General features: G+C 48.1%; 2 protein-coding genes across 2 annotated transcripts in view; one reads left to right on the forward strand and one right to left on the reverse strand.

Moving 5' to 3' along the window:
• Window positions 1-1,635: 1,635 nt before the first annotated feature.
• LOC149363031 (uncharacterized) lies at window positions 1,636-3,219 on the reverse strand. Its single transcript, XM_089568419.1, has 2 exons — window positions 2,754-3,219; window positions 1,636-2,218 (listed from the first exon to the last, which is right to left on the reverse strand). The coding sequence occupies exons 1-2, from the start codon at window positions 3,098-3,100 to the stop codon at window positions 1,636-1,638; spliced, it is 930 nt and encodes a 309-aa protein (XP_089424545.1). The 5' UTR covers window positions 3,101-3,219.
• A 17,324-nt stretch (window positions 3,220-20,543) lies between these two features.
• LOC149363032 (techylectin-5A-like) overlaps window positions 20,544-25,118 on the forward strand; it is a 51,386-nt gene continuing 46,811 nt past the window's right edge. The window contains exon 1 of the mRNA XM_089568421.1: window positions 20,544-20,573. Coding sequence (XP_089424547.1) covers window positions 20,544-20,573 — 30 coding nt within the window. The remainder of the gene's footprint in view (window positions 20,574-25,118) is intronic.

Genomic DNA, 25,118 nt, shown 5'->3' on the forward strand with positions numbered 1-25,118 from the left:
CGATTTGTATGGTCAGTAAATTGCGCGGGGCACGAAGAACTAAGCGAGGATTTTGGGCCCGGGTCGTCACTGCAGCATCACCTCTAGACGCTGCAGAAACTAGTTTTCCGCCTGTGATCGTCCATAGGGGCCCGGAGAGGAAGCGCGTGGTCGTTGCGGCGAACGGGACTGGCGGCGTTGTGGGGATGGTGAGCGGCTGAAGCGGGGCGGCGAGACGTCGGTGGTGGGGCTTGATGGGACCAAGGGTCGCGAGGAAGAGCTTGAGTCTGCAGCGTCGGGGCGATAAGGTGGGGTCGAGTAACGGGTCCGCTGGGAGGAATACCATCGACTACGGCAATGACGGGCGATGTGGCCGACACGGGAACAGGTGAAACAGATGGGCCTGTCGTCAGGCGTACGCCACTCGGAGGGGTTGCGCGGTCGAGGAGCGGTGTAAACGGGTCGGACAGGGTAGAGAGGAGGGACTTCGAGTACATGGGAGGGTTGAAGAGCGGCGACAGAGTTTAAACCTAAGTTAGCAATTTCCTGGCGCACGACGGCTTGAATAAGTGGAAGGTGCAGGGGCTGGTTGGCTACGGATGTTGGTAAAGGAGCCGGAGCAATGGCTTCAAGCTCACGGCGCACAATACGGGTCACGGTCTCAGGCGAGGTCAGCTGGTTACGAGAACAAAGATCTTGGCAGGACGAAGACGCAGCCGTGTTGGGCAGGCGTGCGATATGCTGACTGATCCGTCGGCTTTTGGCGTCCTCGAAGCGGCGGCATTCTTTTATGATGCCTGCAATCTTGTCACAGTTTTTGTAAACGAGCAGATTGAAGGCGTCGTCTGCGATGCCCTTGAGCACATGTCCAACTTTGTCAGCCTCACTCATCTCTGTATCTACCGTATAGCACAGAGCCAACACATCCTGAATATAGGAGACGTAGGACTCCGTGGATGACTGGGCGCGGCTTGCGAGATCTCTTTTTTGCGGCAAGCTGCCGGCCGAGCGGTTTGTCGAAAAGGTCGATAAGTTTCTGTTTACAGTCATCCCAACTGGTCAATGTCTCTTCGTTGGTATCGTACCACTTGAGCGCCGTGCCCTTAAGGTAAAAAACGACGTTCGCAAGCATGAAAGTTTGGTCCCACCGGTTGTTAGCGCTGCACCGTTCATACTTGCGAAGCCAAGTCTCGACGTCAGCGTCGTCGTCCCCAGAGAAGGGTCCAGGATCACGAGGGTGTGTGAGGACGACGGAGGACACCAATGCTGCCGAATCTGGAGGAGTTGTTTCCGTCATTGTCGGCCGTGGAAGGTAGGTCGGGGGTGGAAGTTTGACGTCTCCTGTAATCCCCCGCCATTCGGCGCCCCCTTCATCCGCTGGGTTGACTGACCCTTTCTGTGCGGTTGTGCGGAGGGCCCAAGAAAAAGGACGTAATAGGCATTCCATAGGCATTCCAATAACGCGACCGGATGCGGCAAACAAAATACAGCACCACGAACTTCACTACACAGTAGTGTACTGTGCGATGTCAGTGCACGTTAAAGAACCCCAGGTGGTCGAAATTTCCGGAGCCCTCCACTACAGCGTCCCTCATAGCCTCAGTCGCTTTGGGACGTTAAACCCCATAAACCAAACCAAACCAGTGACAAATATATCTACTGTTGTTCAAAATGCCGATAGTATTCAACAAGTGCTTCTCTAACATCTGCACCATTTGCAGTCACGACATCAGAGGAATGTGCAGGCTGTACATGCGCAGTTTCATCAATTTCTACTTCCCGCAACCACTGTTGTGCCACAAAGTCATTAAAATGCTCACAAATATTGTGGAGCACACAACATGCCCTCATTATCCTTGGCACATTCTTGATGTTAGCATCCATTCTTTTAGAAAGGAGCCTGAATCTTGCTTTCAGCCTCCAAAATGCGTTTTCCACAATTCTTCTAGACTTGGACAGGTGGTAGTTGTAGCTTCTGTGCCCATCGCAGGTATCAAGGCTTCTGAAAGGCTTCATCAAGTTCTGTGTCAGAGGAAATGCCTGATCGTACAGAGTCAAAGGTGGCACGATGACTCCGTTTATGGTGGCAGTTGGCGCAGTGAATATGGGTGACCCAACAATCGTGGCCAACGTCGAGGTTTGGTGCACATATGAGTCGTGACACCGCCCCGGCGATCCAGCGTTCACGAACCGGAAACTGTACTTGTGATCCACAAGGGCCAGTAGAATGATACTGTACCTGCAAAGCAGAATATTTTATTAACATACAGAAAACTGCAATCAGAAAGGTCATCAAATATGTGCTATCATGAGAACATCAATGGAGGAGGAATATGTTTAAAAGAAGTAACCAGGATGCGCGCATGGGGTGCTTTAAATTGCTTCCTAATGTCACAAGATGCATCCATACCTTTGTTTCATGCTTCCACATCAGCAGTTCATATGTTTGTTCTATGCTATCCAAAGCATTAAAATAATTACCGCCACACATACACTTACTCCTCCCATTCACAACTGCTATATGTTTTCGAAATGAAAAGCACAATATGCAACTATGAAAAAATGGACATCTCTCATTCACAACTGTTATGAGTTTTTTTTTTGCAGGTGGCAATGAGCACAGTATGTGAAAAATAAAAACGTGGCATCTCCAATGTATGACTCCTAAGTTTACTTTTGCTGGTGGCAAGCAGCACAGTACACGAACTATGAAAACATAGTGGACGACTCCTGCATGGCCCTTTCAATATTGTCGGAACTCGTTGACTACTTACCATCCCTTGTAGTTGTAATTGTCACTGGCATGCTCCTTCGGTGGCGACACAGGAATATGACAACCATCCAACGCTCCAACGGCTTGCGGGAACCCACACACAGCTTCAAACTCCCTTATGTGAGCAGGCATGTCAGCCGCAGTGGGTATTTTCACCCACTCATCTTCTAGCGTAGCCACGACAGTCTCGCAAAATTCCCTGTACACTTCGTTCACTGTTGAACGTCCAATGCCGAAGACGTCAGCGACGGCTCTGTCCTCTGCGCACGAGCAGAGCTTGTACAAGGCGACTGCGACGCGTTTTTCTACGGGGATGGGCTCGCGCATGTTCGTAACTTGTCGCTCCATTGCTGGCCGGCAAACGTCGACAAGATACCGAAAGCTGGTCTCCGACACGCGAAAAGACTGCCGGAAGTGCCGGCTACCTAAACCTGGCAGCGTGTCTTCGAACCAGCGCTCGTTACGTGGGTATGCCCAGACCTGTCGCCACACTGTGCGCCGGGACGAGGCCAGTGCTATAAGCAAAGCGTTGTTCGCCAAGAGACGCCGTCTTATTGCGCGCACCCTTCGCCTTGCTAGCGCAAGGTCTGCGGTCGATGACGAAACCGCAGTCATTGCAAGAGCGATTTCAAACTTCCTCTCGACGTCGCGTGGGTCGTCACTCATCTTGACGGAGATCGCTGAACGCAAGGCACAGAGAAAAACGTGAACAGAATCGCAATGATCGCAAGGCCAAAGAAAACAGAGGAAAAGAAGCAAAGGGAAGAGCCGAAGAACCAAGCCGAGCCAGTTGAGCTCAGTGTGGCCAGCGCTGTGATGTTATGCTCTGTGCTTGGCAGGTAATGTCATTATTGCAGTTGAAATTGCGTTGATTCAGCATAATCATGACATAAAACAAGTTTTTTTTATGATAATATGTTACACTGTTGTATTTTCATGTGCACTGAAGTCTGCAATTTTAATCCAGTTTTTCACCGATGAGGGCGCTAAAATCGTTTTCCAAAGGTCGTTCCGCGACCGTGTAGCACGGGCGAACTCCCTTGAAGTAATGCTCCTTTGGTAGCGTAATGGAGCTTTAGTTCAAAGTACCTTTACAGTGCCCGTGTGACAGGGGTATAAGAATGTAGAACTGTGTGATATCACGGAAAGAGTGTAACCGCTCGTTTTTTGAAATGTGTCCATCCTTGGACGGAGTCGCTGAGATCGGCCGGAAGGTCAGTCCTCGGGCGAGCTCGTGGGCTCCCTCATTGCCTTGAAGGGTTTGGTGCGCAGGCGTCCAAAGCAAGATGGTTTGACTCTCAATTTTTTCGTTCGACAGTATGCGTGCTGCCGCTGCTGATATTCTGCCTAAATCAAAATTGCGTATCGCTTCCTTAGAGTCGCTGATGACCACCTTATTGTCTTTTTGTGTGAGCGCGAGTGCGATGGCCGCCTCTTCTGCCGTAGTGACCGTAGCTCTTCTGATTGTGCAGCTGCTTACTAACCGGGCGCCTTCCTTTGCGACCACTGCTACCTTCGCTGTTCGTCCGTGGTACTCTGCCGCATCAGTATGCACAACGTCCTGGCGCCCTGTATATTTGCGATGCAACATTTCTGCCCTGTCTTTCCTGCGTGCCTCATGAAAATCGGAATGCATGTTCCGTGGCATAGGGGGGATTATTATTTTCTGCCTCACTTCAGCAGGAATTCCCACCTCAAGTTCTTTTGTCTGCGTGGGAGAATATCCCAGCTGCCTTAGGATATGCCTACCCGTGTTCATGGTCATTAATCGATTAAACTGCGCAGAAAGCGCAGCTTCTATAAGCTCGTTTATGGTGTTTGATACTCCTAAGGCCTGAAGTTTTTTTGTCCGAGCCCACTGCTGAAGTCCCAGAGCTATCTTGACACTTTTTCTTATGAGTAACTCTAAGCCCTTACGGTCGGAGACGGTGAGTTTTTGATACGGCACAGCAAACACAATCCTGCATATTACAAAGGCTTGTAGTAACCTAAGCAGATTTGCCTCCTTTACGCCTGCCTGCTTGTTGGCAACTGGTCGATTGAGCCCACTGGTGTGCTGCGCGCTACGTTGGATTCTTTCCAATGCTTGGGAGTTACATCTTGTGGACTGCACGTATAGCCCCAGCATGCGCCGGCATACCATGCTGAATACGCCACTTCTCGTTAAAGTCCCTCAATAATTTTAAAGTAAGGAAACGCTTTTATCTAGCCGCCGACGCCAGCGATTGGACGATCGACGGCATGTGACCTTGCTCCGCCCCTCGGCGCCATGAAAGCTCCTGCGCGCGCGTTCGCCTGCTCTGCTGTGCACGTCGCTGCGGTAGTTTTGTTCCGCAGGGGCCGAAATGCCTTGTTGCTGTGCGTTTGGGTGCCGAAATTCCTCGGAAGATGGCAAGAAGTTATTTTGCATTCCGCGTGGCAAAGAGAATTTAACCATAAGATAAGTGTGGCTGCACAGAATTGGACGGAAAGACTTTGAACCGTCGGCGTATACAGCATATACATATATACAGCAAAGCATATACAGCAAGCCGCGCGATGATTCAAGGCTACGTGGGGACGTTAAACGGTTCACGAGAACAGTCAACGGCGTTAACACACGCGCTGACAAAAAGCCACAACAAAGATATCTACAACGCTCAATGTTGGTGATCCGCGAGATCAGATCACTCTTGAAGCACGAACATGATCGAGGAGCTTCGAATACGCGATCCATACCACCGCTTTAGAATGTCGAGACAGTTGCACTGACTCGTAGCACTGAACCACAAGCACACGACACTCGTCGAGTAATCGTTACACGACAGACATACAGCGGCAAGAAGACGGCGCAAACGTTTCCGCACACAGGACGATTACTTTCCGTACGGGTCGCAGGTTTCAGCCGCGTTATGTCGTAGCTTTTAGATCCGAGCGACCGTCAGGCTTTTTTTTTTACTCGCATTCTTGCAACAAGGTAACCGGTATATGTATACCGCAGACTTACAAGTAAAAGAAACCACAGGGCAAACAGAACTGTCAGCACGCGATCACCAAGGCATGCGCGGATAGACACGAAACGCCATGCGAAACGCGCCGCGCGTTGTCTTCGGCTCCGACTTCGTGTCGTCTATCGTCGAATGCATCGACTACTTTAAAAGACACTGCCAGGTTAACACCTCATTCTTATTTTTGATTATATACTGCTAATTTATGTTTAAAAACTAATTTAACACGAGAACAAATCAACGAGATGCAAACATGCGGAATCCTGGCGACCAAGCACTCATTGTGCTCTCTTGAGTGAATTTTTTTCAGCGCTCATTTAAAAGAAGAGGACTGGTTTTGGCAGTTCGGGCTCTTCTTTCATTTTTTTACCACAGTCAGGCACCGGTAGTTTTATTTCCTCGCATGTGCAGTTATGTTTTCACTTCATGAATGCCGCGGTAGCCGCAGTAGAAACATGGCCGTCGTCTACTACCCAGGATCCTTCTAGGTGGCGCGCGCGTCAGATGTCCGTACCTAAATATTATAGAGGGACCTTAGTTCTCGTTAGGGTGCCTCGATGCCAGCGCCGCCGTTCAGGGTGGAGACAACATTGCGGGCGCCGCCATATTGAATCACACGGGATCACAGGGGCACGTCAAGCCAAAATTTCTGGCTTTTTTCCCTCGGCCCTCACCATGTGTACATGGGAAATAAATTGAAATTGAAATAGTGCTCAGTGGTAAGGCGCTCGTCTACCGAGCCGGAGTACCCGGTTTCGAACCCGACCGCGGCGGCCGCGTTTCGATGGAGGCGAAACGCAAGAGGCGCCCGTGTGCTGTGCGATGTCAGTGCACGTTAAAGATCCCCAGGTAGTCGAAATTATTCCGGAGACCTCCACTACGGCACCTCTTTCTCTCTTTCTTCTTTCACTCCTACCTTCCTCCCTTCCCTTACGGCGCGGTTCAGGTGTCCGCCGATATATGTAAGACAGATACTGCGCCATTTCCTTTCCTCAAAAAACCAATTTACCAATTTACCAATGTGTGTAACGACGCCACTCTTACTCTCGGCGGACGTGAGAGTGCTTTTGACTAGAACAGTCTTTTTCATCAACATCGCACTGCGTATCTTTTCACTCATAATAGCCATTTTAACATCCGAGGGTCGAAGACGTAATTGCATTACTTAATTTTACAGCCCCACGTGGTCGAGGTTGAACATTTACTGTTCCGTCTGTTGGTGTGAAAAGCGCGCTAAAAATTCAGGGGGCACTTTGACTGTCCAAAGTGCGCAGAGGCGAAAGCATCTTACGCACCACTTTCACTGCTTCTGTGGCACTGGTGGCGTCACATGTAATTGAGTACAAATTACTAAGTGATGACAAATCACTAATTAATGGTTAATTACTGATTAATGCCTGAATATTAATTAACTGCTAATTAATGACGCTTAAGCTTCGCCTTTAGGAGTGGAACGCGACAGCGTGTTGTAGCGCTGCCAGGGAGTCCACGGAACGCCACCACCCGTTCGGCGCGATGCCTTGCCGTTTGAACGCAATGGTTTTTGAGGAAAGGAAATGGCGCAGTAATTCTCTGTCATCTCGGTGGACACCTGAACCGCACCGTAGAGGAAAGGAGGAAATGGGAGTGAAAGAAGAAAGACAAAGATTGCCCGTAATGAAGAAAATGAAAATTGTATTTGAGGAAAGAAAATTATGCAGCAACTGTCTCGCATATCTCGGTGGACACCCGTCAAAATTCAGGGGGTGGGGGGTACACTTTTTTGAACTAAAGTGCGGTCACTGATGTGTGGCTAAGATGTTAAGCTTCACCTCTAAGAGTGCAACGCGAAGCGTCTTGCAACGCTGCCAGGGAGTCCATAGAACGCCATCGCCCATTCGGTTCTACGCCTCGCTCGTCGGTAAATTGGTTTTTGAGGAAAGGAAATATATTTCTCTCTCATATCTCGGTGGACAGCTAAACCTCGCCGGAAGGGAAGGGAGGAGGATGGCAGTGAGCGAAGACACCGTATTCACTAGATGCGCCTTTGTTCATTCCAAACCATCGAGCTGGCATGGCGGAGTGGATAGCATGCTCGTCTCGCACTCCGAAGACCGGGGTTCGATTCTCGAGCTCGACCAATTTCTTACTCGGTTTTATTTATTTATATGCCCTGACTAGAAAAGTTATTTAGGCTAATTGGGTAATTAAGCAATTAACTAAGCTCAGTCCCACTTACTTGGAGCATCACTATATGATCCCTTCAATTGGTTGCATGGTTACTAGCCAAACTACAATTGGCCCCGTTTGAAATTCGCGCACTTTAACGTCACGACCGTTTCGACCAATTGAAAAGCGTGACATTTATGTCGACAACTGCTGCTTACAACGATGAGACATTAAAGGCTTTCGCCTTAATATTTAAGATCTGTTGCCGGGCAGGTGCTGCTGCTCCATGCGGATAGAAGAAATTGCTGCCTCTTTTTTTTCCACGATATTTTGGATTTTAATTCCCGCGTTCTGTTAACGCCCGCGTGTCGTCAGCCGCCCGAGCGCTGCGGCTGGTTTCGCTATCGTCGCGCGGGCTGTTTCCGTTTCTTCTGCTCGCAAACACTGGTGTCTGTCTGCTTTCTAATCTTTCAAAGGGTAACTACGAGTTGCTCGCCCGTTTATTGCTCACAAGGGCGCAATAACATCTGCTTATGGGGCGGGCGCTGGTATTACAAATGATGCCGCCGTATACCGACGTTGCCACTGCTCCTGCGTTTTCTTTCTCGAGGCCAAAGAAAACGAATCACCCCTCGTTGGCGATAGCATAAAGGATTAGTGGAAGTTTCTCACTCGTTTCATTTTTATGACGGGCGCGCACAACCACCGAATGTTCTTACGTGCGCTCGCATGCACACTTCGCTTGCGCCATGGACATACGCACCGGTTGCTTTCCTGCGATTCTTTAGTTTGTGAAACACAATTATGCACATTTCTTTTTCATATTTATTTTATTCAAGCCAATCGGTATTTATTAATAAACCATGCATGTTAACCTGCTAAAAAAGGGTGGATTTTGTCATTAAAAAACTGCAGTAATACTGAAAATTTTAAATTCGAAATCGAATTAATCGACATTGAAAAGTCACGCTTCCGACCACAGAGGGTTTTGTTTAAAAAAACACGCGTTTTAACGTTGGCTATCCGTGTATTTCCTATTATGTCTACAAAATTGTATGCTGATGGGTTAGGGTGTTCGAAAAATAACTCCTACCTAAAAGTTGATCTTTATTACTGATGAAGACCAATATGTAACATAGCTTTCCAGCCTACCCTCTTGCAGAGGGCACAGAGAACAAAGCAAAAGAAAATGCAAATTATTCATTTAACGCCAACTGTAATTGCAGGTCATTAAAAGGCACGAACTACAATAAAAGTAAGCAAGACATTGGGACAGAAAAGTGGGGTATGTATCGTGGTGTGTAACCTTAAAGGAAAACATAAAAGAAAGGCATGAAGAAAGGTTCAAGTCACGAAATAAGTCAACAAGACTTAGGGGGAAAATGTTGTGCACAGTGTGGTGTAACCTTCGCCGCAAACATGAAAACAAAGTATGAAAAAAAGAGATGCAAACCACGAAATAGCAGAACAAGACCGAGCGGTAAAAAAAGCACAGTGGGGTGTAACACTTAAAGCAATGTACTCTAGCACTGATCCCGCTTTCCATGAGCTTCACATTTTTTCCTTCGCTCGGAGTCTCGGGGGAAGCGAAAACAGCGTATTCCTTTACGCGTTGGCACACAACAACCCGTCATGCTGCCTCGGTGGACTTGACAAGCTCCTCAGTCATGCGGCAGAGCACTGTCAAACAAATAAAGCCACCAGCGATCGTCCGCAGCCACTGTGCCTCGAAAAACGGGAGCTCAGCTGCTTGCACCAAGCACTGAAAACAGCCGACCGACCGCTGGGATTCAAAATGGCGCCGCAGAGAGAGAGAGGCGGCTTTGGAGCGGTCAAAGGATGGCACCACCCTGAACGGCGGGGCTGGCATCGAGGCACCCTATTTCTCGTTAGAGTCACTGGAAAAAATTTCAGAGTACTGCAAAGGTCGGAATTCGACTGGCAACACTGAGCGGCCACTGCCATTTACCTTCCAAGCCGGCTGCGTCGCAGGAAGGTAGCCGTGTTGGAAGAGCTTGATATTCGGTGACATATCGGGTTGAGTGTTCACTGAAGCGCAAATACTTCGTGCTCGGAGACAATGCTTACTCAGAAGAGAAAAAAATATTGTTATTTTGTGCGAAGTAATGCAGCCGGCGGTTGTTTTACTCCGCGGTTGCGTTTACTGCAGGACCTGTGCTATGATTGTGAGCAGCATCTTAGAGCTGCTATCGGGAGCTTGTGCACGCCTTTTTCCCCTTTCCGCGGAGCAAGCTACGAAGGAAACATTCCGCCACTCCGAGCAGCAAAGAGACAATCTCGTGCTTTTCCGCAGTCGGCATCGTGGACCGCCATGGGACTGCCGTCTCGTTCAAGCAGGACGAAACTACTTGACATTAGCTTCTTCTTCCCATCCACGCTAGGCTTCTCGAAGTCTTCAGCACAAAAGTGGTCCTGCAAATGTTTGTTGTACAGTTAGAAGAGTGATGCTGTCACCCGGATGATGGGCTGCCCAAGGATGCTCCCAGGGCTTTTTCGAGTGAAGCCCTGTTTCAAATATGTGGAACAAGAAAAACATGGAATATAGCTGTAATAATAAGCTGAAACACCCAAATAAAGAGGCGAAGAAAAATAATACGTTATAAAGGTTTCTAAGTTTACGCAGCGACACTTAAATTAACTCATTTGGGATGTGAACACGCATGTCGCCGCAAACACGCAGCTTCAAGGATTGCTAACATTTGACCCATTTCTATTTTTCTACCAGTCCCAACACAACTGAACAGAAAGCGGTCGTTATGTGAACGTAAGACATGCTCGACCATGCTTTTATTGACTGCGATCGTCACGGTCCGCGAAAAACAAGTGCCACGGGTCGAATGACTCGAGGCGCGGAACGATCGTGCGAGTGCTTGGTGCACGTTAGGACGCGGAATTCTCGCGCGACAAATGTGCCTTCGCGTGCCACAAGCACGGAATAGTCGGAAGAGCCGCGTGTGTTGAGTAACAAGCGCGTACACGTGTACCCGTGTCAAGCGGGCAAGCCGCGAACGATCCCTGCGCGACATGCGCGACGGTCTTGCTGTGAACTCCTATTTTCTTAGCATCCTATCGCTAACACCGCGTTCACTGCGCTTACTTACCTTCTAAAACAGCACCAAAAAGCACAAGCAAGGTTCAGTTAGATCGCACAAGCGTGTTTTTTGAAGGCTTGAAGTTCTCCCGGCCGATTCTGTGCAACCACGCATAACGACGCTCTCGGTCATTTTTCCCGGTCGGAATCGAGAAAGAAGTCTTTCCGGACTCGGTTTGTTTGCTGCATCCGAAGGCGCAGCAGCCAGGCATGATTTCTTCAGTATCAAACACGAGAGCGACAATTGCAACACGAGAAACGTCGGGAACCTGCGCTCTTCTCAGCCGGCCCGACCGGCCCTTGGAAGGTATAAGGCAACCCAAGATCACGTGGTACGGTTGGGTCAATGACCGCGTCGGCGGCGCGGGAAGGAAGGAAGGGAAAACTTTATTTACACTAATGGTTTTTCCTGCGCTTTGGGGGCTTCTTCAGAGACGTCTTGGTTCTACCCCCAGGAGCCTTCTCTGTCGAAGTCGTCCGCCTCTAATCAGTGGTCGGTTGCCCTCAGTCCAGGGCTCCGCTGGCCACTGCCGTCCGTTGAGCTCGCTGTACTAGACCTTGTTGGTCTTCGCAGCGGTCGCTGGACAGCAGAGTCTCCCACTGCTCCGCACTCGGGTTTTGTATTTTGCGGCGCGGGGAAAAGAAATGCGGTACTCTGAAATTTTTTCCAGTGACTCTAGTTCTCGTTAGGGTGCCTCGATGCCAGCGCCGCCGTTCAGGGTGGTGCCATCCTTTGACCGCTCCAACGCCGCCTCTCTCTCCCTGCGGCGCCATTTTGAATCACAGCGGTCGGTCGGGCTGGTCTCAGTTGCTTGGTGGAAGCAGCTGGGCTTCCGTTTTTCGAGGCCCAGTGGCTGCGGACGATCGGTGGTTGCTTTATTTGTTTGACAGTGCTCTACCGCATGACTGAAGAGCTTGTCAAGTCCAACGAGGCAGCATGACGGGTTGTTGTGTGCGAGTGTGCGCAGGATCAACGCGTAAAGGCCTACGCTGTTTTCGCTTCCCCCGAGACTCCGAGCGAAGGAAAAAATGGGAAGCTAAAGTAAAGCGGGATTAGCTCTAGAGTACATTGCTTTAAATGTTACACCTCACTGTGCTTTTTTTCCACTCTTTCTCATTCTGCTATTTCGTGGTTTGCACCTTTTTTTTCATACTTTGTTTTCATGTTTGCGGCGAAGGTTGCACCACACTGTGCGCAACAACATTTTTCCCCTAAATCTTGTTGACTTATTTCGTGGTTTGAACCTTTTTTCATGCTTTGCTTTTATGTTTTCCTTTAAGGTTACACCCCACGGTACATGCCTCACTTTTCTGTCCCAATGTCTTGCTTGCTTATATTATAGTTCGTGTTTTTTCATGACCTGCAATTACAGTTGGCATTAAATGATTAATTTGCATTATCTTTTGTTTTGTTCTCTGTACACTCTGTAAGAGGGTAGGCTGAAAGGATATGTTACATATTTGTCTTCCTCAGTAATAAAAATCAACTTTTAGGTAGGAGTTATTTTTCGAACAGCCTAACCCATCAGCACATAATTTTGTAGACAGAATAGGAAATACACGGATAGCCAGCGTTAAAAACCGCGTTGTTTTTTTTTAACAAAACCCTCTATGGTCGATTGTTTTCGAAAAGCCTGACTTTTCAATGTCGATTAATTCGATTTCGAATTTAAAATTTTCAGAATTACTGCAGTTTTTTAATGCCTAAAATCCAATCTTTTTTGAGCAGGTTTACATGCATGGTTTATTAATGAATACCGATTGGCTTGAATAAAATAAATATAAAAAATATATGTACAATTGTGTTTAACAAACTGAGGAATCGCAGGAGAGCAACCGATGCGTATGTCCAGGGCGCAAGCGAAGTGTGCATGCGTGCGCACGCAAGAACATTCGGTGGTCGTGGCCCCTCATAAAAATGAAACGAGTGAGAAACTTCCAATAATCCTTTATGTTATTGCCAACGAGGGGCGATTCGTTTTCTTTGGCCTCGAGAAAGAAAACGCAGGAGCAGTGGCAACGTCGGTGTACGGCGATATCATTTGTATATACCAGCGCCCGCCCCATAAGCAGATGTAATTGCGCCCTTGTGAGGAATAAACGGCGAGAAACTCGCAGTTACCCTTAGAAAGATTAGAAAGCAAACTGACACCAGTTTTTGCGAGCAGAAGAAGCGGAAACAGCCCGCGCGACGATAGCGAAACCACCCGCAGCGCTCGAGCGGCTGACGACACGCGGGCGTTAACAGAACATGGAAATTAAAATCCAAAATATCGTGAAAAAAAAGAGGCAGCAATTTCTTCTATCCGCATGGAGCAGCAGCACCTGCCCGGCAACAGATCTTTAAAATGTTAGCGCGTTTTTCAAACCAACAGACGGAACAGTAAATGTTCAACCTCGACCACCTGGGGCTGTAAAATTAAGTCATGCAATTACGTCTTCGACCCTCGGATGTTAAAATGGCTATTATGAGTGAAAAGATACGCAGTGCGATGTTGATGAAAAAGACAATTCCAGTCAAAAGCACTCTCACGCCCGCCGAAAGTAAGAGTGGCGCCGTTACACACGCTAGCGCAGCTGATCCCGTGTGATTCAATATGGCGGCGCCCGCGATGTTGTCTCCACCCTGTACGGCGGCGCTGGCATCGAGGCACCCTAGTTCTCGTCAGCTATCTGCGCCATCTACGGGGCCAGCGCAGTACATTGCGATGGCGTTTGCTGTGGGTGCCGCAGGATGACGCTACGCCTGCACTGCAAACACAAATAAGCCCAAATAGGAATATAAATGGCTAGTGTCCGCTTTTAAACTCCTTATTGAAAATTGCGCAATCGACTTTAAGTAGTAAAAAAGAGGAAATCCTCCTTTTTTACTGCCGTCGCGAAATCGAGGAGTAAAATAAAGCATTTACATGATTTTACTACTTTTCCAAGAAGGAGTATGTCGGCTTCAATACTCCTTCAGGCCCTTTATGCACTCCTTAGTGTCTGCCCGCCGCCTAGTGGCAGCTGCCGGTTCGCTGCACTTGCAGGTGACGACGCCGGCTCTGTCGTCGCTGCCTGCTCGCCTGTGCTTTTGCTGCTTCACGCACGTTTGTCATGTTACAAGACACCGGATCGCCGCAACCTCGCGCACCAAGGTGCGCCACAGACAGTGCCTGTGAAGCCCCCAGTGTATTCGGAGAACGCTTGGTGTTGCATCGCCTGCGACGGCAGTCTGCGAGAGGCTTAGCCAGCCGAGCTCAGCCGAGCCAACATGGCGGTGTGTGACGCGTCGACCTCCCCGAAGCCGCCAGTTTGCCACCCGCTCCTTTGCGCGCTCTTGTCGTGACGTAAGACTGGACATCATCGACCTTAGCAGCAACGTGCTGCAATGAACGTCTCACTCAAGCCAGCAATATGTGCAGAAGCAGCGGCTAGTCATTCATTGTCTACGCATCATACAAGTGTTGGCTGCTGCCGTTTCGCCGCGCCGACATGGCGATGTGTGTGTGACGCACCAGTTTTCTCGACATCGTCGGCCCCTCGTTCTTTCGCTGTATTGCAAGAATACTAAAGACCGGATTATCATCGTCGTGTGTTCTGGTAAGCAGTATTAAACTCTCCTTTGATGCCATAGACGCGCATGCACTTAACGCCGCTCCCTTTTCAGTGTGCGTAGACTTGCTGTGAACCACGGGTGAGCCGAGATGAAAGGCTTAACGAGAACAGCAAAACAGCAAAGGCTTCATTGTGGTCCGGTGGAGCCAACTCACACAGCAGGCATGAAGTAAGTATCTGAGAAATTTGTTGTTGCATGCGGCTGAAAAAAAGAGTGTGGCACTGCAGTCGTGGCTGTTACGCTAACATGTACAGCTGGAAGTACGGTCAGTTCTTCTAGGGACCAAATTTTCTTCATGCGTTCACGCCCCATGAATGTGGAAAAGCTGTACAGGCAATGACAGGTGAAAATGCACAGCCTTGGGGTCTGTGAATTTTTGTCACGTTATTACGAACAGTGCTGAGAACCGTGCCCTAATCGGTTGCTTCCTTTCCTGTGTTTTAAGAGGGCCTTGTTATGCAAACAATGCAAGCGATTTTATTCTTTTCAGTCATAGCACAGGACATGGCGAAGCCTTAGCGCTCGCGGAGATTAGCTAAACTGTTACATTTTCCGAGTTGGTGGCATCTTAACGTTGCAGCGATTTTCGGCAGCGGACATGAGGTTTCAACCATACTGAACGCTGCCTTTTCTGGATGGTTAGGCGTCTAGTTCCAAAATGTGGTATCTTGTAAGCTCTTCGCATTTGAAAAATGTGAAAAGAAGTTTCCACTTCGCGTGCAGTTTCCGAACACATTCCATTATGTGAAACTCGTGGAGGCAAGCGTTCCGGTTCAGACTGCTGATCCCAGGAAGGCAGCGAAAGAAAAAGAATAAAGCTTACGCCAGTGTACGAGATCCCCTGCTCGTGCTGGACGTAGTACATTGGCGAAAGCAAGCATTTCCCAGAAAAACTGAAGCAGCACAAAGCGGATGCCAAACAAATGAACAAGGAAGGAAGCGCGGGTTGACAAGACTGACTTCGAGGGAACTATCCTTGCATCAACTGTCTACGACCAGTGACCCGGCGGATGACTAACCGAAGGCTTAAAAAAGGCAAGCTGTGACTCACTCGCAGTCACACCTGCTGAAAGAACCAAGAAAATTCCCAAACATGTTTTTTTTTTCTGGTTGGCGTTCTTTCCCGAAAGTATATTCCTTACCCAGCCAGATAGACCTGTCTAAAATGTTTTCTTTTGAACCCTGGCCACGAATGTGAGGGCAAAGCTTAACAGAAGACAGGTGGCGGCGGGAGGGTGGGTCTGGTGGTAGCTTTCTATTCCTAACAATGCCTGCTATGTCAGTCACCCTTGCCCTGCCTTTGGCCTATACACAGAATGAGGACGTCCTGAAAATGCGTAGCTGCGGGCTCTCCCATCAAGGAAATTCCATGTAAGCTTCCGCTGCGTGTATGCAAAGCGCTGTCTTTTGTTTGCATGTTTTGATTTCAGTAATTGGTTCTGATATGGTGCCTGAAAAGCATGAGGAACCTCTGACAAGTAAAAAAAAATTATATCTCGAGGCCTCTTTCGGTGCAGCAACGCAGCCAAAGGCAGCGCGAATGCGCAAGTGCCTCAGTAAGACCATTTTATTTTTTTTCAGTTTTATGCTTTGCGGAAAAAGTGTTCCCTATCGATGCTGCTTCCCATTCGCCGTATTGCCTTAACGTTTACGAAAGCGGCTCTCTGGAATTAGTGATTCCCTGAAAACCGCGTTTAGCCGCTGTCATCCGACAGGGTACAGGTATGTATTAGCTAGTTGATTACCTACTATGTTCTGCTAGCTAATCTTTTGTCATGAAAAACGTTTAAACTTCAATAATACCTACTTTATTGAAAAGTGCACTCTGAACGGTTGACTTCTACACTTGAAGCACGTCATACTTCAAGCTTAGAGGTGCAATTCCACTGATGCATTTGTTTTTCTAATCTTTCTTTCAGAAGGAGCCTGTATGTTGACAGCGAAGCATTTCAAGGTTCCCTCCTTGCTTTCAAGTGTGGCATCTCTATTTTCATTTCTTTGGGTATTTAAATTATGTACCCAAAGACAGCGTGGGTTAAGGCACTCTTCTTTTCTACAGGGGCCAAGACGTTGGTTCTCTGTAACCGTCGAAAGCAAGCTGCCGAAAACATGTCTCAAATGTTTTGTACCCAATAAAATATTGTTTGAAATAAATCACTGTAAGTTCATCGACGCATTTATCCTGGAATATCAAGCTCTAAAATGAGCCTTCCATACGAATACTTTATTTCAAATCGGCTTCCGCATCAAGTGAAGTAATATACTCATCTGGGAATCATAAATGTAACCCTATAGTAAGAAAAATTTCTCCAAAAATTTCCTGTCAAAACTACTTAAAAGGAACAGGCACGTACTCCTGAAATGTACTATAAAAGTAGCTGCAAAGGAGTATATAATACTTCTATTAATTGCCATGCTAACTCCTTTGTGATCACAACTTTACTCCTAAATAAACTCCCGTCTGCAGAGCGGTAACACTTTACTCCTTCTAGCACTCCGAAAGTATCCCTTCAAGCAGAGGAGTAGACGATATACTCCTATTCTGAGGAGTATAAAAACCCCTTTTCGGGAGTGCGCTACGCGATGAGTCATTTACTCCTATCCGGGTGTTTTTCGGTTTGCAGTGTGCACGCCAAGGACAGAGGAAATTTACGGAGACGGAGGAAACTTGGTGCTCGCCTGATTGAGACATTTGTAATTAACATGCTCATAATTACTTCTATAGGCCTCAGTACATATCTCGAAGATACGATTCTAAGAACTTTGGAGTCTGCAGACGCTCCTTTATTCAACTTCGAACGTCGAACTGACTTCGCCCTTTTCTGTTCAGGTAAAAATAGTGTGCTTGAAGCTTTGCATTTAGCAGCGCAGTTCTTGAATTAGAGAAAGAACTAGCGCCAAACCATGCACATCACAAGAAAAAAACGAGGATGAGACACACGCTCTAATTTCTCTAATTCAAGTATGCACCAACTAGCCCAAAAGGAGGTGTTAAAGCTCAGTTCTGTGACGTCTCGGGAGCGGCTCTAAATTTGGAAAAAATTGAAGGAATCTGATTAGATTAATTGGGTATGAAACCTAAACGTTTTTGTAGATTTAGCTGGGACAGGGGTTCTGTGCAGCATCTTGACGTGCCCCTTCTTCAGATCGGTAATAATGAATCTAACTGAGAGTCACAAATTCTGTTTGCGAGGCGCCAAACGCAGTCGTGGATGGTACTGGAGCTCTTAATTTTTGCTTGGGTACAAGTCTTCAACATCTCGGTGCAAAGCTCGTCTATGCATTGCAAGTGATGCGCTGTGCGTGGAAGAGGGTACAAGCGCTCACAGACTATTCGCGACCTTTGTTTAGTGTTCTCAATTGGAGCCTATGCTTTGAGACAATGTTTATTTTTTTTCTCTCGAGTCTGGAGGAGCTGGCCTTTTTCACTTCTTTGTTCGCCATCTTGTTGCACGGTTTTCTTCTGCAAGCCACCCATTTCTGCTAGCGGTGCGTGTTACAATATGCGCCACGAGATGGCGACACCATTCCCGCCAGTGCAAGCTCTTGAAGCACTCTCTCCCCGGCTCTCGGCTCGTCAAGCATAGCGCCCGTGCGGGTGGCACGGCAGTCGATTAATTCCGTTCAATAAACAAGTTATTTGTTCTTGCAAGACTGTCTTTTGAAACATGGTGTCAGAAGTCGATGCCAACGTGTACTTCAACTAGAAGGCGACCAACGCAGCAGACATGGAAAGGATAACGCCGCCACCAAGATTTGAAAACGACAGCAATGCTGCCGAACTATGGCGTACCTTCAAACAAGCCTTCAGCCTCTACATGACTGCCACGGACGTTGCTGGCGCGTCATCGGAAAGGCAAGTTGCGTTACTTCTCACGGTCGGAGGACTAAGCCTTCTCGACATCTATAACACGTTTAATTTTGGGGAGCCAACGCCAGCAAACCCTCATCCGGAATCTGACTACAACCACGTGTTGGCGCTGTTCGACGCACATTTTCTGCTGAAGCAAAACGAGGTCTACTCCCGCTACATCTTTCGCACTCGAATGCAACTCCCAGACGAAAGGTTCGATGCATTCTTGACCGACCTCGAACTGAAGACTCGAGACTGCAACTTCGGTGCCGAAAAGGAAAAGATGATCCGAGACCAGATCGTGTGCGGAATGAACGACGGACGAGCGCGTGCAGATATTTTGAAGCTCGAAGAACCGACGCTCGAAAAGGTCGTGCGGGTATGTCTGGCGCAATCTACAAAGCTGCAGATGAAAGCGTTCAAAGAGGTCTCAAGAGTGTCTGAAGATGTTCACGCGTTGAGAGGCAACCGCAGCCGTCACGCATTCAATGACGCGGCAAAGGCAAAGCACAAAACCTCGAAGGAAACAGTACAGAGCTGCAAGTACTGAGGAGGCAATCATGATCGTGCAAGAAACGCCTGTACAGCATGGAATCAAATATGCAACAAGTGCAAGAAGCGAAACCATTTTGCTGCAGTGTGTAAAAGCAGCAAGACTGTCGCTTGCATCGAGCGTGAGGACAGCATTGACGAAGTACTCATGGTGCGAGACGGCAAGACAGATTCACTATTCACAGCCCTGCATGTCAACGGAAGAAGGGTGAAATTCCAAGTTGACAGCGGTGCTGCCGTGAACGTGATCCCAAAGAAGTTTGTGACGACAGAACAGGTTGAGCCGACGACCACAACCCTGCGTATGTGTAATGGTTCCACAGTTGTCCCATTTGGCAAGGCTAGAGTGAATGCAACAACAGCCGATGGACACAAGCACACCGTTGACTTCATTGTAACCCGTGATGATCTCACACCGCTCATAGGGCGCTGTACAGCTGAACTGATGGCACTCATTACGGTGGTCCACAACCTTGTTGCCAACGTCAGGGAGTCAAGTGCCGAAGGCTTGATGGGCCACATTTTGAAGAAGTACAAAGATGTGCTTGGCCCAACCTTGGGCTGCCTACCCGGACGTGTTCACCTTGTGACTAAACCTGCCTCGAACCCAAAAACAGAAACGAATTGCCGTGTGCCTGTCAGCATGAAGCCACAGCTTGTAGCAACAATAAGAAGCCTGGAACAGCGAGGTGTGGTGAAGGGTGTCACAGAGCCAACGCCGTGGGTCAGCCGCATGGTTGTCGCTACGAAGAAGAATGGGGAAATGAGAATCTGCGTGGACCCGCAAGCACTCAACGAGGCATTGGAGCGTGAGAGACACCCCCTGCCAATTCTCGATGACATCCTACCGGAAGTCGCAAAGGCAAAGATCTTCTCAAAGCTAGACCTGCGTGATGGCTAGAGGCAGTGCATTCTTGACGAAGAGTCCAGTCTCCTTACCACGTTTCAGGCACCAATGGGACGTTACCGCTGGCTCCGCCTTCCTTTTGGAATTGCTGTCAGCCGGGAAATTTTCGAAGGAAAATTACAGTCACCACTTGACGGGCTAGACGGTGTACTGTGCGTTGCAGATGACATTTTGGTGTTTGGAGTAGGAGGGATTGACCAGGTAGCTCGCCGTTACCATGACAAGAAACTTGAGAACCTGCTACGGAGATGTCAGCAGATGGGCGTGCGCCTCTACGAAGAGAAGACTGAACTTCATTGCTCAAGCATGACGTTTCTGGGTCAGGTTTTGACAAGAGAAGGGCTACGCGTTGACCCTGAAAAGGTCAAAGCCATTCAAGAGATGCCACCACCGACTGACGTTCATGGTGCCCAACGCTCCTGTGGAATGGTCAACTACTTGGCACGTTTTCTCCCAAAGATCTCCCATGTCACACAACAACTCAGAAAGTTGGTGGTCAAGGAAGCTCCGTGGACATGGACGAGTAGAGAGGCCAAAGCGTTTCAACAGACAAAAGACTTGGTATTGAAGGCACCAGTACTGGCCTACTATGACTCACAAAAACGGTTAGTCTTGCAGTGCGATGCCAGTGAACATGGACTTGGAGCTGCACTTCTTCAAGACGGTAAGCCGATATCATTTGCAAGCAGAGCTCTCACACCCACTGGAGTGCGGTATGCGCAAACAGAGAATGAAATGCTTGCCATAGTCTTTGCACTCAACAAGTTTCACCAATACATATTTGGCAGACTGACTACTGTTGTCACAGATCACAAGCCACTGCCAGCAATCCTCAAGAAGCGATTAGACCATGTGCTAAGAAGGCTTCAAGGAATGATTCTGCGTACTCAACGATACAACATTGACATACAGTATCGCCCTGGGAAGGAGCTTCTTCTGGCTGACACGATGTCGCGTGAATTTCTCCCATATGACAGCCGTAGTGAACAACAGCTCGAAGACATCAACGTGATCAACCACCTTCCTGTCAGGAAAGAGACCGCAGAGAAGATACGACAAGCCACCATAGAAGATGACAACCTCCAGAAGCTAAAGACGTTGATCCTGTCTGGATGGCCACAAGAGAAACACAGTGTGCCAGCAGAAATCCGAATGTACTTTCAGTTCCGAGAAGAGCTCGTTGTGGAAGACGGCATAATATTCAAGGGACAAAGACTGGTCATTCCAAGAACACTACGTCGTGAGATGAAATATAAGCTGCATGCTTCACACATGGGCATCGAGAGCACTCTGCGGCGTGCACGTGGCAGCATCTTTTGGCCAGGCATGAACGCTGAGATCAGGGACCACATTTCAGCATGCGATGTGTGCCAGAAGTATGCACCAGCGCAACAGAGAGAGACACTGAAGCCCCACCCAGAGCCAAGTTTTCCTTGGGAGCGTGTTGGATGTGACATTTTGGAGTACAGAGGAAAACACTTGGTGCTACAAGCGGACTATTACAGTAACTTCTGGGAAGTCGACCAACTCGACTCCCTAACTTCTGCTGATGTCGTCAGGAAACTGAGAGCCCATTTTGCAAGACATGGCTTCCCAAGAGTCCTGGTCTTAGATAATGGCCCACTGTTCTCCAGCGAAGCATTCTGCAGGTTTGCAGCGGAATGGAATTTAGAGCACGTCACATCAAGCCCAGGGTATCCAAGATCAAATGGCATGGCAGAGTCAGCAGTTAAGACTGTGAAGATGCTTCTAAAGAAAGCACACGAAAGCAATAGTGATCCACAGATGGCATTTCTCGACTATAGGAACACGCCACTACAGCACTTGAAAGCGTGTCCTGTCCTGCGTTTAATGGGCAGGCGCACGCGAACCACAGTCCCAATGACAACAAAGCTATTGCAGCCGAAATCAATCATCGTCGATAAACGGCGGAAAGAGAAAAGACGGAGAATGGTGTTCTACCACGACAGACAAGCAAAGGATCTGCCACCTTTAACAGAAGGACAACATGTCACAGTTCGGCCAAGCCCACAGGCAACTTGGGAAATGGGTATAGTGACCGAGCAGTGCGGCGACAGGTCCTACAAGGTACAGACAGGTGACAGCGTTCTGCGCCGAAACAGAACACACATAAGGGGCACAGCAGGCCACATGGAAGCACGGTCTGACGTTCATGACGGTTCACAGACAACCTGCGACCAACCCGGGTCATCTCGAACTGAAGATTTCCAGTCACGGGTGGCCACCCTGTCGTCCTCTTCACCTGAGCCAGTCAACTGGCCCTCACAAGCCTCAACTCCTGCCCGGCCCAAGAGGTGTACTGCAATACCAAGGAGGCTCCACGACTACGTTGTAGGGTAGTCGACTCACAAAAGGGAGGATGTTACAATATGCGCCACGAGATGGCGACACCGTACCGTGGCGGCATCGTTCTCTATACGTTTCCCGCCAGTGCAAGCTCTTGAAGCATTCTCTCCCCGGCTCTCGGCTCGTCAAGCATGGCGCTCGTGCGGTTGGCACGGCAGTCGATTACATCCGTTCAATAAACAAGTTATTTGTTCTTGCAAGACTGTCTTTTGAAACAGTGTGTAGAAGGCGACCGAGTTGTACGCTGCCTTATCTGTTTGCTTCGACTGGTCATGGATGAAGGGGGCTTTGTAGGGTTTCCTGATGCAGCTTGCTGATACCTTTCATTTCCTGGCCGTTTGCTTCTCGGTGCAGTATTTATTTTACCTGTCAAGGAGGCAGATGACAAAAGTACCTAAAATTCAGGATGCTCTTTGTTGACCTAATGTGCGGTGAGGCGAAAGCTTTAAGCGTGGTGTTGCTGCTTGTGTCACTGATGTGTGGTTAAGATGTTAAGCTTCGCCTCTAAGAGGGGGTTGCAGCCTTCGGGCTACGGCCGCTTATCTGTTTTTTAAGCCAGCGTCCGCTTCGGCGAACGCGGTGGTTGCGACGCGCGTCTTTACTCTCTCTATTTTTCTCTTTCTTGCTGCTTACAACTGCTGCTTACAACGATGAGGCATTAAAGGCTTCCGCCTTAATAGAATCTCTATTCCCTCTGCCCATGTATCGGCAGCCTTACCTTGGTCTCATGAATCCGAGTTTGTTGAAACGAGTTCATCGGATATGTATTCAGCCTGCTGCTAAATCCTACTTTTTTTTTTAATTCCCCAATTCGACTCTCCACGTCAAGGCCTGGCTTCGCGCCAAGGGAACTTTTGCGCTTTGGTCGGCTAACTGTCACCTGTGCGGCCAATCAGAGACGATCGATCATTGCTTTGTGTAGTTCCATGATGCAGCGTTTTTCTGGCACATACTACAGCGGACTATCACAATGGACATTGAGGTCTCGCCTTGGAGTATACGGTTCTTGCCTGTCTTAAAGACTCCGTTATTCCGTGCGATCTGTTAATGCTGATTTGAATTTCTAGCCTGTGGAAGACCTGCATGATGGATCGCCACGCAGAACCACCTAGTTCATCTAAGTCTCTGTTTAGTGAACAGTGCGCCTTGGAGCGGGGCGGCAGGTTATGCTGCGCAGAAACGGCCACCTGAAAGGTTGGCGATTCTTGACGCATGCGTATGTCTCCCGCAATTCTGATGTACTCGTGTAGTGCACTGTACGAAGACATTAGAATGTCTCTGCATCGCGGAATAGTATGCGTATACGTAAAACATATGGTAGCTTAGCGGGTCTGATTTCTATTCAATGAAGATATAAAATTTGGCGTAGCGGAGTGGAAGCGTCCCCGTCTGTCACGCGGTCAGCCCGCGTTCTAGTCACACCTAGACCCCAATTTTCTTTTCGTATTATTTTAATTAACACACAGCTTATGATTGAGAGTTCATGCGTCCACTTTTGTGGACAGCCTCTATCTACAACTTCCTTCTGCGCCACTCATGAGCCCAGAAACGCTTTCACCGTAATATTGAAGGCTGCAGACGGGTAAAAGAACAGCTAGTCTGGTGCGAGGTGGGTTTACGAAACATTCAAGTTATCTTTCGGGCAGCGGCTTTCATGTAAAATAACAACGTTTATATAGCGGTACTCTTACCCTTCTTACGGCTGGTCAACTAGGGCGAAATTGTCAAGTGTTGGGTAGGCTAGAGTTTTATGATCCATAAATGCTTTAAGACATCATGCTCCAAACGCAGTAAGCAAAAATTTGTTTGTATTGCTGAAGAAGCTAAACGATCAGAAAGGAATTATTGTTTCTCAAAATGTTTCTTTCTTGAAAGAATCCAGGCACGTTGATCTTAAGAAAACAATGGAAAGAGATGCTAGTTATAACACAAATGATGGAAGCAAGCAGTCATCGAAATCACGTAGCATAGCTAATGTCTTTTCATATAATTTTGTAGTTTTATCAATGGGAAATAATAAACGCAGGTGTTCACTGACTGTTGGCTTCTGTCATTTCTTTCGTAACAAGCAGTTATTTTCATTACCTTGTCTTCTTAATATTTTATCGAGGGCCTCAAATATGGCAGTCTTCATGCCGTAGCTAGCTTAATAGGGTTATCGCACACTTCCACCGTCACCGTTCGACCAGGCTCGTACGGGGAACTCGCGGCTATACAGGACGTGCTACGTCCGCCGCTGTCCACGAGGGGGGCGTTGGTGAACACTCTGGAGGTTCGGTTACAGTACACATAAATACCATCGAAAGCAGAAGATTATATAGCCATCGACGTAGCTGAATTAAATAAAGAAAAAAAGTCGCCGTAGTTCAGTTGGTAGAGCACCGGACGCGAAATTCGAGGTCGTGGGTTAAGATCCCACCTGCGGCACATGGTTGTTTTTATCTTCTGCTCTTATTAATCTCCAATACAAGAAAGCTACAAAATTAAAAAAAAAACATAACCCTTATGCTCTTTGGTTACGGTGGCTCTCGGCTCCAACGCTTCACATTGTTCTTAAGCTGTGTTAGAGTGAAAGAATAGATGTTAGGACAATAACTGAGGAAAATACGTTTTTTTACTGTCAAATGTAGTAGCAGGAAAAGTAATCACTGGCTTGTTTCCTGTGCGGCTTCTTCTGCTTTATGCTATTCCGCTTGGAAAAGAAATGATGTTTTAACTCTACTTCCTCAGCTCATACAATTTGGTCAGCGCTTGTTATATGCGAGAAATATTTGTACTTATATTCAAGATAACAGTCTCCGCGATGCCTGCATGAGAGCTAGCTTGCTTTCGTACGCATTGA

The sequence above is a fragment of the Amblyomma mixtum genome, chromosome 2 (assembly GCF_055824585.1).
Source record: "Amblyomma mixtum isolate Tamu chromosome 2, ASM5582458v1, whole genome shotgun sequence".
In the NCBI taxonomy this organism is placed as follows: domain Eukaryota; kingdom Metazoa; phylum Arthropoda; class Arachnida; order Ixodida; family Ixodidae; genus Amblyomma; species Amblyomma mixtum.